The following is a 15,519-nucleotide window of genomic DNA, read 5'->3' on the forward strand; positions in this document are numbered from 1 at the left end:
TTAGCTGCATTTGTATTTCATTGTTTTCACTCAGTATATCAGTAAATACGTGTCTTTGCTTCAAAAATTAAATGCATGATGTCCAGGTGAGTGGACATTTTTGCAACTCCATGAAAAATAGGTTCATTAAAAAAATTTCAATTGCATTGTTTTTTTAATGCCTAGAGGAATAAAAACACTGAGGAAAAAAATCTTGATTAAGGCTCTCCTAATTCATGCATGAAAGGGTTAACATATACATCATGTAGATCAGGAGTCACCAACCCTGGTCCTTGAGGGCTACTATCCTGCATGTTTTAGATGTTTCCCTCTTCCAGTGAACCTGACTGTCGTTATCAGGCTTCTGCAGAGCTTGATGGTAGGCTTATCATTTGAATCAGTTGTGTTGGAAGAGAGATGCACCTAAAACATGCAGGATAGTAGCCCTCGAGGACCAGGGTTGGTGACCCCTGATGTAGATGCTCATTAACCCTTTCATGCACACTGGTCACTATAGTGGACAGTTATTCAAAGCTCTTCTCTTGTATATTCATGGGTTTTGTTGTTTTAGTTCCATATCAGCCAACACAGTGGACGCATATGCATCATCCCATCCACTGTAATTCATACCATTTGTCTAACTTTGCTGTTCTAGATAAACCTGATCTGCAGTAAGATGTTTGAGTGTCGAAGGGGTGGGATTAAACAAATTATGAAGGGGTGGGATTAAATAAATTATAATTCCTCCCACTCCTTTTCGAATGTGCAAATGAAGTCATGTAGACGTATAAGTTTTGTTTTTTTGTTTTCTTCCATGACCTCTTACTACCTGTTTTATTTCTAAAGACTAAGTACTTTGTCTTGTTGCATATTCAAAATAAACTAAACTAAAAAAAAAAAAAAAAAAAAAAAAAAATCAATTGCTTCTTATTATTACTAAACTGCAATTAACTGTTTTTTTTTTTGTTTGTTTGGGTTTTTTTTTTACAAAAAAATGTTTTTTTTTGCATATTATCTCCATGAAGTGAGTAATGACTAGTATTAGAGTTTGTTAAAATGTGAGAAAACTTCTTCTTCTTTTCTTCAAAAATTAAAAGCATGGTGTCAAGCTGACATTTTTGGAACTCCATGAAAAATAGGTTCATAAGAAAATTTTCAATCGCATTGTTTTTTTCATGCCTAAAGAGGAATAAAAACACTCAGGAAATAAATGTTGATTAAGGTTCTCATAATTCATGCATGAAAGGGTTAAAGTTCAGAGCAAATTCAAAGGTTATAACATGTGCCCATTCCAAACATGTGGTGTAATTTCCAGAAGATGATTTGCTCAGGTGCTTATTTTGTATGTGTTGCTCACGAGATGAATAACGCAGTTAATAGCTGTATTTTTTAAATTCCTGACACGTGCGATGTCGGTGATTTGGACTAATCCCTTAATGTCGGACATTCAGTTGAATCTCTTGTACAGAGTCACGCTTGACTGGTAACTTTAAGAGTGTATTCACACCTGAAAAGTCCTTCGGTCCGCTTATTTGATTCGGATCAAATGCGGACTTTATTTTTTTTCATTTGGGTCAGATCGCATTCACGTTGCACTTTTTGCTAGTGGACCAAAATGTGTGAACACAAGCACGCATGTGACGAACTGCGCTGGCATTGGACAGAAAAGTCGGGGGCAGGGTGAATCAGAGACGGCCGGTGTTGATGAAAATAGACGTGGTGCTCCTACATACGGTTATCATTTTCGGAATATAAATTGTTTTTTACAGACACAAATTTCCGAAAATAATGTTAACACTCATGAAAAGCTCAGTCGGAGCCTGTTTTGTAATACGGGCATCTGACCAAATGTCAATGGCACATTCAATCTCCTCATCGCCCCACGTCTGTCTACAACTCATAGCTGCTGCTATTAGCTCTGACCACCCGTAAACCTCGGCTACTTCCAACGGCTACGGTGGCTCGTCTAGCACAAAAAGGCTCAAGATTCCTTGGTTTGGTTCGGTTCGAGGTCGGTTATATTCACACCAGAAGTGAACCGGCCCAGAGTCCATTCGGAAGCGGAAGAAGAGGTGGTCTCGGTCCGCTTGTTTGGTTCGAATCAGAGTTCGCATGTTTGTATTCACACCTAAAAAAAAGTCCGGACTTTCTGGGGAAACGAACTCTGGTCCGGACCAAACGTGGTAGGTGTGAATACACCTTAAGTGTGGTCAATAGCCGATATAAAGGCAGCAAAGAAAACACCGAAATGTTTTTGCTCAAAATGCCACGACTTACGATACAACAGAGAGAAGGTACCATTGGCATGTTACTGCAGGTCTGAGCCGTGGTGAAGTTGCTCGCCGTCTGCGCTGTCATCACAGTACATTCAGTTGTCTGAGTCCCAGATCGGTATCAGATCAGATCCCTCAGGACAGGATCATGAAACTTGTCAATTCCATGTGTTGTCGCTGCACTGCTTGTTTGGAAGCCAGAGGTGGACACACCCAATACTGAATGATGACACTTTCAATTTCTGAGTACGTGTGTTCAATGCACTGAATAAATGTGTTAAGCTGATCACAATTTGTCCACAATTCATTCTCTAGCGACCAATGCTTCCCTCTTTAATATGAAGGTACCCCCAAAACCAATTAATTTAATTTAATATATCTCCAAATATACATATTATTCTGACCCGTGCATTTTTCATGGCGCTAAGTATATAAAAACAGAGAAAACTGAAGAAAAATTGACTTTATCAGCAAAATTTGTCATTAACAGATCATAATTATAAGATAATAATCTGCATTTTATCTCAATTATTTACTTGTTTTGATAGGATTGGTGGTTTGGTGCTTGTGGTAGCAGGTGGATGTTTGAGTCTTTTGGGTCTTTTTGGGTCTTGGGTCATAAAAAATAAGAGACATAAAAATGAATGCAGGCTCAGTTACACAACAGACTGTAGGGCCGCTGTAAATGGGTCCATCAAATTGCCACCTGTCTCATTAAACCATCATCTTGTTTGCTTTAGACTTTAGTAGGTGTCATCAGAATTTGCTGATCTATGGATAAGGCGTAGAACATCATCACTGATTGTTTTCACATGGTAGATAACAGGTAGAAGGAAAACCTAGGTCAGGGGTGTCAAACTCATTTTGGTTCAGGGGCCATATTTAGCCCAATTTGATCTCAAGCGGGCCAGACCAGTAAAATAATGACTTAATAACCTATAAATAATGACAAATCCAAGTTTTTCTTTTTGTTTTAGTACAAAAAAAAACAAAAAAACAATTAAATTATGAAAACATTTACATTTTACAAAAAAGATGTGAATAACCTGAAAAAACAGAAATTTCATTTGAAAAATTAGTGCAATTTTAACAATATTATGTCTTGACTTATTATTTATGCATGTACTTTACACACAATGTTACATAAACATTTAGTAACAGGCAGAATATTGTTAAAATTGCACAAATTTTTTGAGTTGTATATCTTTGTTTATATTTATGTATTTATTTGCATTTTATTGTGAAAGAATAGTTTTGTAAATGTAAATATTTTCACAGTGTAATCTTATATTTTTTCACTTAATTTTTTTCTACATAATTTTTCACAAAGAAAATTTGTAGTTGTCATTATTTATGGGTAATTGTGTTGTTATTTTTTACTTCAGATGACATTGGTCTGTATGTGGAACCTGAACCAAAATGATTTGGACAACCTTGACTGTTCAGGTTAATTTTTGCACTTTCATCCTGCGGGCCGGAATGGAACCTTTGGCGGGCCAGATTTGGTCCCCGGGCCGCATGTTTGACACCTGTGACCTAGGTCATAATTTGTTCTGTATAACTTGAACTGTCGTCTTTTGTAGCTGTTTCTTCTCTTTACATCTTGTATTCAAAGTAAAAATAACGATGTACTTTCCTTCATATTAACAGATCTATATTTACTGTAGGATTTGTTTCTATAAGATATTAATTACTGCAATGTAGTTGAGACTTTGGACTTTAGTGTTATAATGCATGGGGGGGGGGGGGGGGGGGGGGGGGGGTGATGCTGTAAATGTCAGCAGATTACATAAATGCTGAAAGAACCTCCTGAACCTCCCTAGATCTACATTACCTTTGTTTACACAGTATAATATAGTAATATTACCAGGATGTAAATAATATACTCCAGCTGTTATCTGTTTCTATTTCTGAGCCATGAATTATAACACAGCTCTTCACAGCTCTAGAGTTTTATTGCATTATCATAATGTTGCAGCTAAAACCTGTATATGAATAATATTATCAATAGTTTGCCCAATTTGTTTGCATAAAATCTCTTGATACAGTGAAAATTTCCCATATTATGAGTTCCTCTGTTCAGTAAACCAGGTTTATTACACTGGGTTACAAAGAAATGTTTTTTGCAAGTTGTCTAGGTTTTTTCAACTGAATTAGGACCATTTTGCACCGCTAAATCCAAAAATGACATCTGTTTTTCTCAATCAGGTCAGGTTTTTTTGCTCATTTGATTTTGAAAAATTTGATCTTCTCACAAAATTGATTACATTTTTGTGACTTTATCAGTTGATTTTTTATATAGTTCTCACCCAAAATAGGTTTTAAGAGAAAAAAAATCATTTTCTAACAGGATGTATTTATTAAGTGTTACAAACTGTAGCAGAATACGTCAGGCTTATTTTTGCAAGATCTTCTAGTCGAAGCCATTTCATTCACCTGTAATATTAAAAAAAAACATTAATCATAAATTGGCAAAAGTAAAATCTTCAGAACTCGTTTATTGCAAGATATATGAAAGAATTTTGTATCATATGATGTGAAAATGCCCATAAATGTAAGCAAAAATGTTAAAAAGCCAATATGTAGCATAGTTCAGAAAGTTGACCTGATTGAGCAAAATTAATGTGATTTTTGGATTCAGCACACCAAAATTATCCTAAATCAGCTCAAATAACTTAAACAATAAATGTGTTGTTGACCAGTGTAATCAGATAGTGCAGAGAAAAGCATAAATTCACATATTAGAAGGGCTGAACGCTGCAGAAAATGTTTCCACTAAAAGCAAAACAAACAAAAAAAAAAATCTGTGTCTTTTCATTTAATTTTTTACTGCTCTGTTGTTTATTTCAGTAGTTGCTGGGCGCATCTGACTATCGCTCACATGCAAAAATAAAAAATTTAAATACCACTCACCTCCTCATAGTGTCGGTAGAAAAGCTCCTTTATGAATTTTTATTCATTGTTATTCACTTTCATGACTGCTACACACCTTTCAAGCAAAAGAAAGTATTTTGATTGTTTAATTTGTTTCTTTTTCAGCACAAAGCTAAAAACACACCATGATGTGATCCCCATTTCCTGCCTTACTGAGTTTCCCAACGTGGTACAGATGGCCAAGGTAGGCAGTAATTATCAGAAAAGAGTTTCCGTGCGCACTGTGCAATTAAAACAGAAAAGACTGACTGTACTATTTTCACTGACAGCTTGTTTGCGAAGAAGTTAACGTGGATCGGTTTTATCCCGTCCTCTATCCAAAGGTAGGCATTTTTCATTTGATTTTACTTTGGATTAATGCAGTGCTTCTCAATCTTTTTCTGTCGGGCCCCCCTTTGGAGCATGAAAAATCTCCAAGCCCCCCTCAACCCCAACAACATTGTACCTGTGCTGCAATTATTACTTTTTTTAAAAGAAACATCAATATTGTAAGAATACTTTTTGCTTTTCCTTGAATAATTTGTTGTGCAAATTAAAAATAACGTAGATTTTTGATTGAACAATATAAATGAACTCAACAAAACTACTCCCTGAGACATTATTTTTCAAAATAAAAGTAGGAAATGTGTAATTATCTTACAACTATGACTGTAAGGTCCTTTTTTTTTAGAACAACAAACACATTTTGGTAACAAAGATGAACATTTTAACAATATCAATGGCTGCAATGAGCCCGTTTATGTTGCACATCTGAGAACAACAAAGTGCAAACTGTACAAACTGCAAAAACAGAAACATTGCACATTTTTCTTTTCCAGTCCAGTCCTTGTCCACTCTCCAAACCTAAACTCTTTGTCTAGTCTAGTGTCAGATCACTATGGCAGTAGATTTGTTTGTTGTACGTTCCTAAAATGAGTCCAGGGTGTGTTGAGCCGCATTATGTAATAAAAGTTCAAAATGTAATAAGAATGTCACATCATCTTGTAATAAAGCCGCGTTATGTAATAAACTGACGCATTTTGTAATAAACTACATCAACACATTATATAGTAAATTTTTTCACATTATGTAGTAAGTTATTACAACTTGAGAAATTTATTAGAAAATGCACTTGACACATTTTTATTTTTAAAAAATGTAATAACATGGTTCATTATGTAATAACAATCCAAATTAATATAATTTCAGAGCAATTTAGAAGAAATTAGTCACAGGAGCTACAGGTAATGTAATCAGAATTTTAACCGCACAGTTTAAAGATTAATTTAGCACATTGTTATTATATTGCCGTGTCAGTTGTGTCTGATACAGTATCTTATGATCTTGGAAATGAACCATGTTATTACATTTTCCTGAAAATAAAAATGTGTCATGTGTATTTTGTAATAAATTTCTCAAATTGTAATAACTTACTACATAATGTGAAAAAATTTACTACATAATGCGTTGAGGAAGTTTATTACAAAATGTGTCCGTTTATTACATAATGCGACTTTATTACAAGATGACGTGACATTCTTATTACATTTTGAACTTTTATTACATAATGGGAATTTATTACATAATGCGGCTCAAGACACCTTATATTGATAAAAATATTTTAATTTGCTTTAAAAAGGTTCTGTTTAGAAATAAATCCATTTATTGTTCAACATCAGCATTTTCTACTTTGTGTGTGCATGTTGGAGTGTGTGGACTAATTGCGAATGTAATGCTAATAGGTAGGCTAACATTACCACTACTACAACTACTAATCTGCAGGGCTACTTCAATTAAAGAGGGCAAAAAAATCTACTTGAGTGTCGTTATTACGTAATGAACCATGTTATTACATTTTCCTGAAAATAAAAATGTGTCAAGTGTATTTTGTAATAAATTTCTCAAATTGTAATAACTTACTACATAATGTGAAAAAATTTACTACATAATGCGTTGAGGAAGTTTATTACAAAATGGGTCAGTTTATTACATAATGCGGCTTTATTACAAGATGACGTGACATTCTTATTACATTTTGAACTTTTATTACATAATGGGAATTTATTACATAATGTGGCTCAACAGGGTGCTCCAACGCTAAAACATTAGTTCCACCTGCCACATGTTCGAACCTGAAGAAAAAATAAACACCTAGGAATGATCCCATGCCCCCCCCTGGCAACTCTTCGCGCCCCCCTGGGGGAGCCCGCCCCACTATTTGAGAAACACTGGATTAATGCGTCCTCCACTGCAGCGCACTACCTGCTCTGTGGAGCCGACTCGAAAATATCTACTTGTTTTTCAGGCATCAAGGCTCATCGTTACCTTTGATGAGCATGTGATCAGCAACAACTTCAAGTTTGGAGTTATTTATCAGAAGTTTGCCCAAGTGAGTAGTGTGTTAGAGACGCCGCCGCTGCCGCCGCTGATTTTTGCTTTTGAAATAATGAGCTGCAACCTCCTGAAATATCTGTTACTTTCTCCTTGCAGACAACAGAGGAAGAGCTGTTCGGGAACATGGAGGAAAGCCCTGCCTTTGTTGAGTTCCTGGAGTTTCTGGGCCATAAGATTGAGCTTCATGACTTTAAAGGGTTTGGACACTTCAATTGCTTTCAGTTTTCTCAGGTGCAATTTAAAGCCTCTTTTGGTTAATCCTCCGTGTGCGGTTTCCACCTCACGTCTGTCAGCAGCAGGCCATCATTTACTTCACTGCTGATCATTGTTGGCCTTTAAACGAATCCCCCCCAAAAAGCGATTTAGAGTGTTCTGATATTTGTAGTGTCGCTGACATTGTGATTGAGTAGGCAGAAGAAGTGCCCTTGGCATTCTCTCAGTGATGGATGAGCCTGCAGGGTCCGGGTCCACACACTTATGTCCCACTCGAACACTGCTGTGGTCGTTCCTTCTCAGTCTTGCGTTTAGCTGCTCATTTCAATCCTATCCTTGACTTCTCTTTTCATCTTTTAGTCTCTCCTCTTTTTAATCTCGTCCTCGCGCTTCACTCAGGCACTTAAATATGCTCTCTTTTGTTCTCCAGGTTTCGGGGTGGGCTGGATGTTACTCACGGCCAAACGGGGACAGAATCCATCTACACAAATTTCCACAGTAAAGAGATCATGTTCCATGTGTCCACCAAGCTGCCTTACACCGAGGGAGACTCACAGCAGGTAAAAAAGACATTTCAGTGATTAATTTTCATGGTGGCTAATGTGTGCTTTCAAGGCGGATGTCAGCGTCCCTCACTAATGGATTTGTAAAGACATCTTCATGTGACTCATGTCGTAGCAGCAGCTAATAGGGTCAGGAACTGTAAAGACGACTGCCCTTTCATTTAATGTCGGAGCAAGAAAAATTGATTCGAAGTACAACCTGACAGAAAGCATATATTACGGAGGTAAGCAAAGACTAATATGTTTTGGACAAGAAAGAAAAAGAAGCAGTTAAAAAAAAAAAAAACTAGCCCTGAAGGAAAAATAACACTGGGTTACAAAAAAATGTTTTTTGCAAGTTGTCTAGGTTTTTTCAACTGAATTAGGACCATTTTGCACCGCTAAATCCAAAAATGACATCTGTTTTTCTCAATCAGGTCAGGTTTTTTTTGCTAATTTGATTTTGAAAAAGTTGATCTTCTCACAAAATTGATTACATTTTTGTGACTTTATCAGTTGATTTTTTTATATAGTTCTCACCCAAAAGAGGTTTTAAGAGAAAAAAAATCATTTGATCACTTGATTCCTGTTAGGTACAATGGTGTATTCACCACGGATGTAGCAGAATACGTCGGGCTTATTTTTGCAACATCTTCTAGTCGAAGCCATTTCTTTCACCTGTAATATTAAAAAAAACATTAATCATAAATTGGCAAAAGTAAAATCTTCAGAACTCGTTTATTGCAAGAAATATGAAAGAATTTTGTATCACATGATGTGAAAATGCCCATAAATGTAAGCAAAAATGTTAAAAAGCCAATATGTAGCATAGTTCAGAAAGTTGATCTGATTGAGCAAAATTAATGTGATTTTTGGATTCAGCACACCAAAATTATCCTAAATCAGCTCTAAAAACTTAAACAATAAATTTGTTGTTGACCAGTGTAATCTATGGGCTTGCCTCTTGCCAGATTTGCAGATTTGTGGCTAGGTGCAAAATAGTACCAAAGAAGTACTGTTTATAAGTAAAGTATTCCATATATTTGGATGAAAGTGATACTGTTCTACATTGCATTTGTATGTACAAAGTATTTATTACAAAAAAAAAATGTTTGCTCTAACTGCAACAGCACAACAGGAAAGAGAAAAAATAAGGATCAGCTGAATTATTGACTGTTTTTCAAAACATAAATTTACAAATCATCAGTGTTGGGCAAATTACTTTAAAAAATAATTAGTTACAGTTACTAGTTACTTTCTCAAAAAAGTAACTGAATTAGTAACAGAATTACTCCTTCATAAGGCAAGGCAAGGCAAGGCAAGTTTATTTGTATAGCACATTTCAGCAACAAGGCAATTCAAGGTGCTTCACACAGGACATCGAAATAAAAGAAACAAAAAGAAACACATTTAAAACATTATAAAAGAAACATGTAAAAGGTGATTAAAAACAGCAAAACAACACATAAAATAAAAAGAATAAAATAGAATAAAATAAAATAAAATAAAAATAAAAACACACACATATTAAAGTAAGAGTTGCAGTGCAGAGTTTCAAAGAGAATAAAAAGTCAAAAGCCTTTTAGTCAAAGGCAGCAGTGAACCGGTGAGTCTTTAACCTTGACTTAAAAGAACTCAGACTCTCAGCAGACCTGATATTTTCTGGTAGTTTGTTCCAGATATATGGAGCATAGAAACTGAACGCTGATTCTCCATGTTTAGTTCTGACTTTGGGAACACAGAGTAGACCTGCACCAGATGACCTGAGTGGTCTGGATGGTTCATACTGGACTAGAAGGTCTCTGATGTATTTTGGGCCTAAACCATTCAGTGCTTTATATGCTAGTAAGAGAATTTTGAAGTCTATTCTCTGAGAGACAGGGAGCCAGTGTAGAGACCTCAGAACCTTCATAAATGTAACTACAGTCTACTCTCGTTATACCGCCAACTTCCGTTCACGGCCAAATTGGCGGTATAGCGAAAATGGCGTTACAACGGGTTGCGTCCATAATGTGCATGTCTTTACTATATGATGTCTATGCTGCCTCCGTTAACCCGTTCTAATTGCGTTTCTAAATAAATCTTGATTCTGTTATGTTGTAAGGCAGGGATCGGCAAGCTTTAACACTCAAAGAGCCATTTCGACCCGGTTTCCGCGCCGGTTTCCGCGGCGCACCTCGGAGGTGCCGCGCCGCACCTCGGAGGTGCCGCGCTGCACCGCACCTTGGAGTTGCCGCGCTGCACCTCGGAGGTGCCGCGCCGCCGCGGCACTGGCGGTATAACGGTCGGGAAATCAATGGTATAAGTGTTGTTTGTGCATGGAACTGGGCTGGCGGATGGCGATAGGCGGAAATGGCGGTAGCTAATGGAATAATGCATTGGGGATTTTTGTGCAATGGTTTTGGTCGGCGGTGAGCGAAAATGTATAACGGCGGGCGGTTTAACAAGAGTAGACTGTAGAAGCACTTGGAGAGCGCAGACCTCCGCCAAGGCTGATCAGTGCCCCCCCCCCCGTGGGCCCCCCCACCCCCAATCACCACCAAAATTTAATCATTTCTTCCTTATCCCATTTCCAACAAACCCTGAAAATTTCATCAAAATCTGTCCATAACTTTTTGAGTTATGTTGCACACTAACGGACAGACAAACAAACAGACAAACAAACCCTGACAAAAACATAACCTCCTTGGCGGAGGTAATTAGTTACCAGGGGAAGTAATTATTGCGTTACTTTTTTGAAAAACCTTCAAATATGTAAAAGGAAGCTGATTTTTGAAGTGTTTCACGGCCAGTTTTATAGAGAAGAACAGCAGACAGGTACTGAATACCATAACTGTGGTGTGGCTGGGGTCCACCAGGGCCCGGCTGGGGTCCACCACATAAGGGGATCTGCATTCATAGGAAGAACATGCTCCTCCACTTTTTTCAGTCGCTCCTCTCTGATACAGCAGTAACTGTCTCCGTCCAGTCAGTCAGACTCTCACTTATAACTCCTCCCCAGTTAAACTGCACGCGTAGTTGTGTTCAAGTGAATGCGTTGTCCGCAGCACACCCCAAACTCGGAGATGTCATTAGTCGTTCAGGTGAAGGCAGCGTGGACAACTCAGACTCATGGGGCACACAGGTGAAGCATGAAGGCAGTGTGGGCAATCTGAATATGAGAACGAATCGGTTCTTAACGTTCACTGAAAAGAGCCGTTCAAAAAACTCGACTTGTCCGCGAACGTCACACCTCTCGTCTCGTGCCTGGCTGAGCGGGCCAGGACAGATAACAGCTGATAGATATTAGTGCATAGTAATGTGCCACATTTCACTGCCGGTAACGGCGTTGTAACATTTCAAATAGTAATTCATTAAATTACCCGTTACTGGAAAACAATAGCGGCGTTACTAACACCGCAATTTTTAACACCGTTATTCTCAACACGGCAAATCACAGAAGATTAACAGCAGAATTTGTAATTTGCATGAACAATTTTGAAAAGGTTTAATGTACTGTGTTACATTTCCCACAAACACAGACACAAAAAAAACCACAACTCATGGACGGAGGTCACAAATTGGGAAAGCAACAAAACAAACTTCCACAAAAACCCTAAAAAGAGGTCAAACCAGTAAAGGGACTTTTTAGGGTTTCTAAAAGGAGACTGAAAATACGATTTACAATCACCAACTGAGTCTATCACAGAGACAGATAAAACAAAAAGATGGGCCTCAAACAGTACTTAAAATGGGAGCCAGTGGTCAGGATGGGGGGTGGGGCAAACTGAGGTGGGAGGGACAATCTCCTTTAACCCTTTCAAGCACAGTGGTCACTACAGTGGACAGCTGTTCAAGGCTGTTCTCATATATATTCATGAATTTTATTGTTTTAGTTCCATATCAGACAACACAGTGGATGTTTATGCATCATCCCATTCACTGTAATTCATACATTACTGTAACTTTACTGTTCTAGATAAACCTGATCTGCAGTAACATGGTTGAGTGTAAATCAATTGCTTGTTATTGTTTTACACTGTAATTAGATTAAACTGTTAATTTAAACTTTAATACTGTAAAAAAAAAAAAAAAAAATTATAATAAAATGACATAAAGTTACTGACAATTAACTATAAAAGAAGTATTTGTTTTGTAAGTTTAACAAGACTTGTTTGTTAACTGACAAATATCTTGTGTAATTACAGTAGGTTTCACAACAAAAATGTTGAATAAATATGTTTTTGTGAATGTATAACATGTATAAGCACTGATAAACTGTCCAAATACAGTTTTTATCAGTGGATTGTACAACTTAGTCTCATTGAAAATTATTTATATATATTTATAGGTAATTGGATTGTTCTGATACATGAAAATATTCTTTATTAAACATTAAAGAGTAAAAAAATATGAAAAATCTCATGTTTAGTTGGGGCAAAAAAAACTGTATTTCAATTATGGAAAATTACTGTATTTTTATGAGATGGTTATTGTCCGTTATTTAACAGTATTTTTTCGGCACCCCTGCTGCCGGAATATTACCATTTTTTTTACGAGTTTTTTTTTCTTTTTACAGTGTAATACAGGAGTCATGTAATGCATTACAATTCTGGACAGTAATATTGTAATGTAAGGAATTACATCTAAATAACAGTAATAAGTTATCTGTAATGGATTACAGTTTGGGAGTAACTTGCATAGCCCTGCCTGGGACCCTCATGATAACCAGTGCACCCCCATCTGTTCCACTGCTTTTGTCCATGTAGTTTACGTCTAATACAGTAACATAAGCCTTCACTGTGCTCGTCTCACAGGAGGCTTTACCTGGGCTTTACAGGAGCAGTGCAGCTGTCACATGGTTATTTATTTACCTCACTTAACCCTGCTCATCTTAACACACATCCCTGTTGTAGGTTTTCCATTTCCACTTGCTTCTCCACGTCAGCAGGTCTCCCACTACACTCCTCCGATTCTCTTTGACTTTAATCTCTCGGCAGCATTAGTCCTCAGCTCCTCTTCACTGCATCTTTAAGTGGTTTGAACTTTGTTACCACAGTAACTCAGTCCATATTACCAAGGCGTGAAGAGAAACACAAGGCACACGGTAAACAACACCCACATGGGATGATTCATGAGGGAACACAAAGAAAGGAGCAAAGGTTCGTCCATAATAACGCAGAATTATTTGAGGCAGGAGAACACATTACTGCAGCTCGGATGTGATCTGATTTGAGGCATTACCTCATTAACACAAGTCAAGTGTCTCACTCAAGCCCACCCCTTGAGTTTGTCTGGAGCACCTAACTGTCCGTGCTAATGCTCCAGTCCATCATCATCTATCATCATTGAGTAAGACGAAGGAATTTCACTCAGCTCTGTGGTCTCAAAAGGCTTCTGTTGGAATATATATCAAAGCTGACAGCTAATAAGCTCAGGGGTGAAGCTGTAGTAACCTGGTTGTCCTACATCAGCTGCCACAGGTCCAGTTTCACCCTCAACTTTCACTTAGAATAACATGCAAGAGTAAAGAGAGGGAGAGAATAAAAGGTTAAATGTATTTTTTAAATTAGTATTTCCATTCCATCCTTGACTCTTTCTTACCTTTGTTGGTTTGTGCTTGTTATTGTTTACCATTGTTGGTATGCGATTATTGTTGAAATATATTTTATTCTAAGTTATGCAGACTATAAATAGTTGCTTTTCCATTGAGCCTCAAATTGCACAAATATAACTTGTGCATGAAAATTTACCTAATGGAACAATGACAATTTCACCAAAAGTCTCATTTTCATAAAAGTTTTTGCGCTGGCAAGACATGGTTTTCGGGCATAGCACAAATGGTATATCACACAAAACTGCAATGGAAAGACCTTTTTTCCCAACTAGAGTCAGGTGAATTAAAAAAACGGATGTTGACGGACGTTACAACAAGCAAAGAAGAAGAAGAAACATGTTGTGGTATGTGTGGACACACCAGGAAACTGAATAATTTTTAAAATTTAGAACGAGATAGAGGGGTAATATATAATAATAATGAATATATCTGTAAATCAACACCATATTTACGTTCATCACCGTGTTTATGGAATTACTTCTCATGTCATCTTGCCAGAGGCGATTTCTCATAGACTGCAAGGAAAGCCCAGCTTCCCCTAAAATTACGAAAATTAAATGGTTAAATATGTTCGGTTGTGTTGACATTTCATTGACTACAAATGTGTTAGAACACGTTCATCTCACAGACGAGTTCGTTCAGAATCAGCTTTGTCACAAATCATCGGACTCGATGTTGTTCACTTCTCATACATTCCCGTGTCTCTGTTTTCTCATTCGATCTCTGCTCAGTGCATTTGTCCGTAGACGCTCAGCGTCCATGCACTTCAATGGGACTGAGTGGAACAGTTTTTTTCATTGCCTCAAAACTGGACGGTAATTGGATAAATGCCATGATGTTGTCCCGCCCCCGGACGCTCAGCATCTCTGGGGGTGAATGGAGCTGTGGGCAGAGCTCAACTGGGCTGGACGCCAGGCTTCCACATGCTGATTGGAGGATCAGTCGAAAGGCTGAATCCCATTTGATTGACAGCTATTTTCAGATCTACTCCTTCACTGACACAGTTCAGTTTAATACCGTCGCACATTCTGCTGTGAAATCGAGAAAAACCACTACGAAATTACTCGTTCATTTCTTGCACTGTAAATAAAACACTCATTGTACTTCCTTGTTTCAATTTAACATAATTTCAACGTTTTCTTGTTTACTTGGTACGATAAGGTCACTGACCATTTTCGTAAAAAGGAACGGAGGGACGAATTTATGTTCAAATAACTTGACTTTTTTTTAATGTAAGCCGACAATGAGCTTCCCCTCTCTGAAAGACGAGCAGCCGCCACTGCATCTCGCGATAATAAATAAACAAATCATCACATTTGTGATTTAATGGAAAACCCGACATTACACACTTCTGTTTTTTCGACATTTAGTAAATATCGGTAAAGTTTTGCACAGATGTTCAATGGAAAAACGACTATTTAGATAGTTACTAAGAGTAATATACTGCAGTTTTCCTAATCTGTTTACTATCTGTTATTTACATTATTAGGACTCTAAACAGATGTTACTGAATCATTAAGGAAGCAAAAGTAATGTTTTATGTTGTATAAATGTGAGATGGGGGTGGGATTTAATAAGTTTTCTTGTTCCCACTCCTTTTTGAGCAGAA

The 15,519-nt window shown here is 37.3% G+C and overlaps 1 protein-coding gene across 8 annotated transcripts in view; it reads left to right on the forward strand.

The window, feature by feature from the left end:
* rap1gapb (RAP1 GTPase activating protein b) overlaps positions 1 to 15,519 on the forward strand; it is a 439,024-nt gene that overhangs the window by 359,830 nt on the left and 63,675 nt on the right. For all 8 annotated transcript variants that reach the window (XM_030134454.1, XM_030134457.1, XM_030134455.1 and 5 more), the window contains 5 exons: positions 5,292 to 5,370; positions 5,456 to 5,509; positions 7,471 to 7,554; positions 7,656 to 7,756; positions 8,203 to 8,332. In XM_030134454.1, the coding sequence (XP_029990314.1) occupies positions 5,292 to 5,370; positions 5,456 to 5,509; positions 7,471 to 7,554; positions 7,656 to 7,756; positions 8,203 to 8,332 (448 nt within the window). The remainder of the gene's footprint in view (positions 1 to 5,291; positions 5,371 to 5,455; positions 5,510 to 7,470; positions 7,555 to 7,655; positions 7,757 to 8,202; positions 8,333 to 15,519) is intronic.

The sequence above is a fragment of the Sphaeramia orbicularis genome, chromosome 5 (assembly GCF_902148855.1).
Source record: "Sphaeramia orbicularis chromosome 5, fSphaOr1.1, whole genome shotgun sequence".
In the NCBI taxonomy this organism is placed as follows: Eukaryota; Metazoa; Chordata; class Actinopteri; order Kurtiformes; family Apogonidae; genus Sphaeramia; species Sphaeramia orbicularis.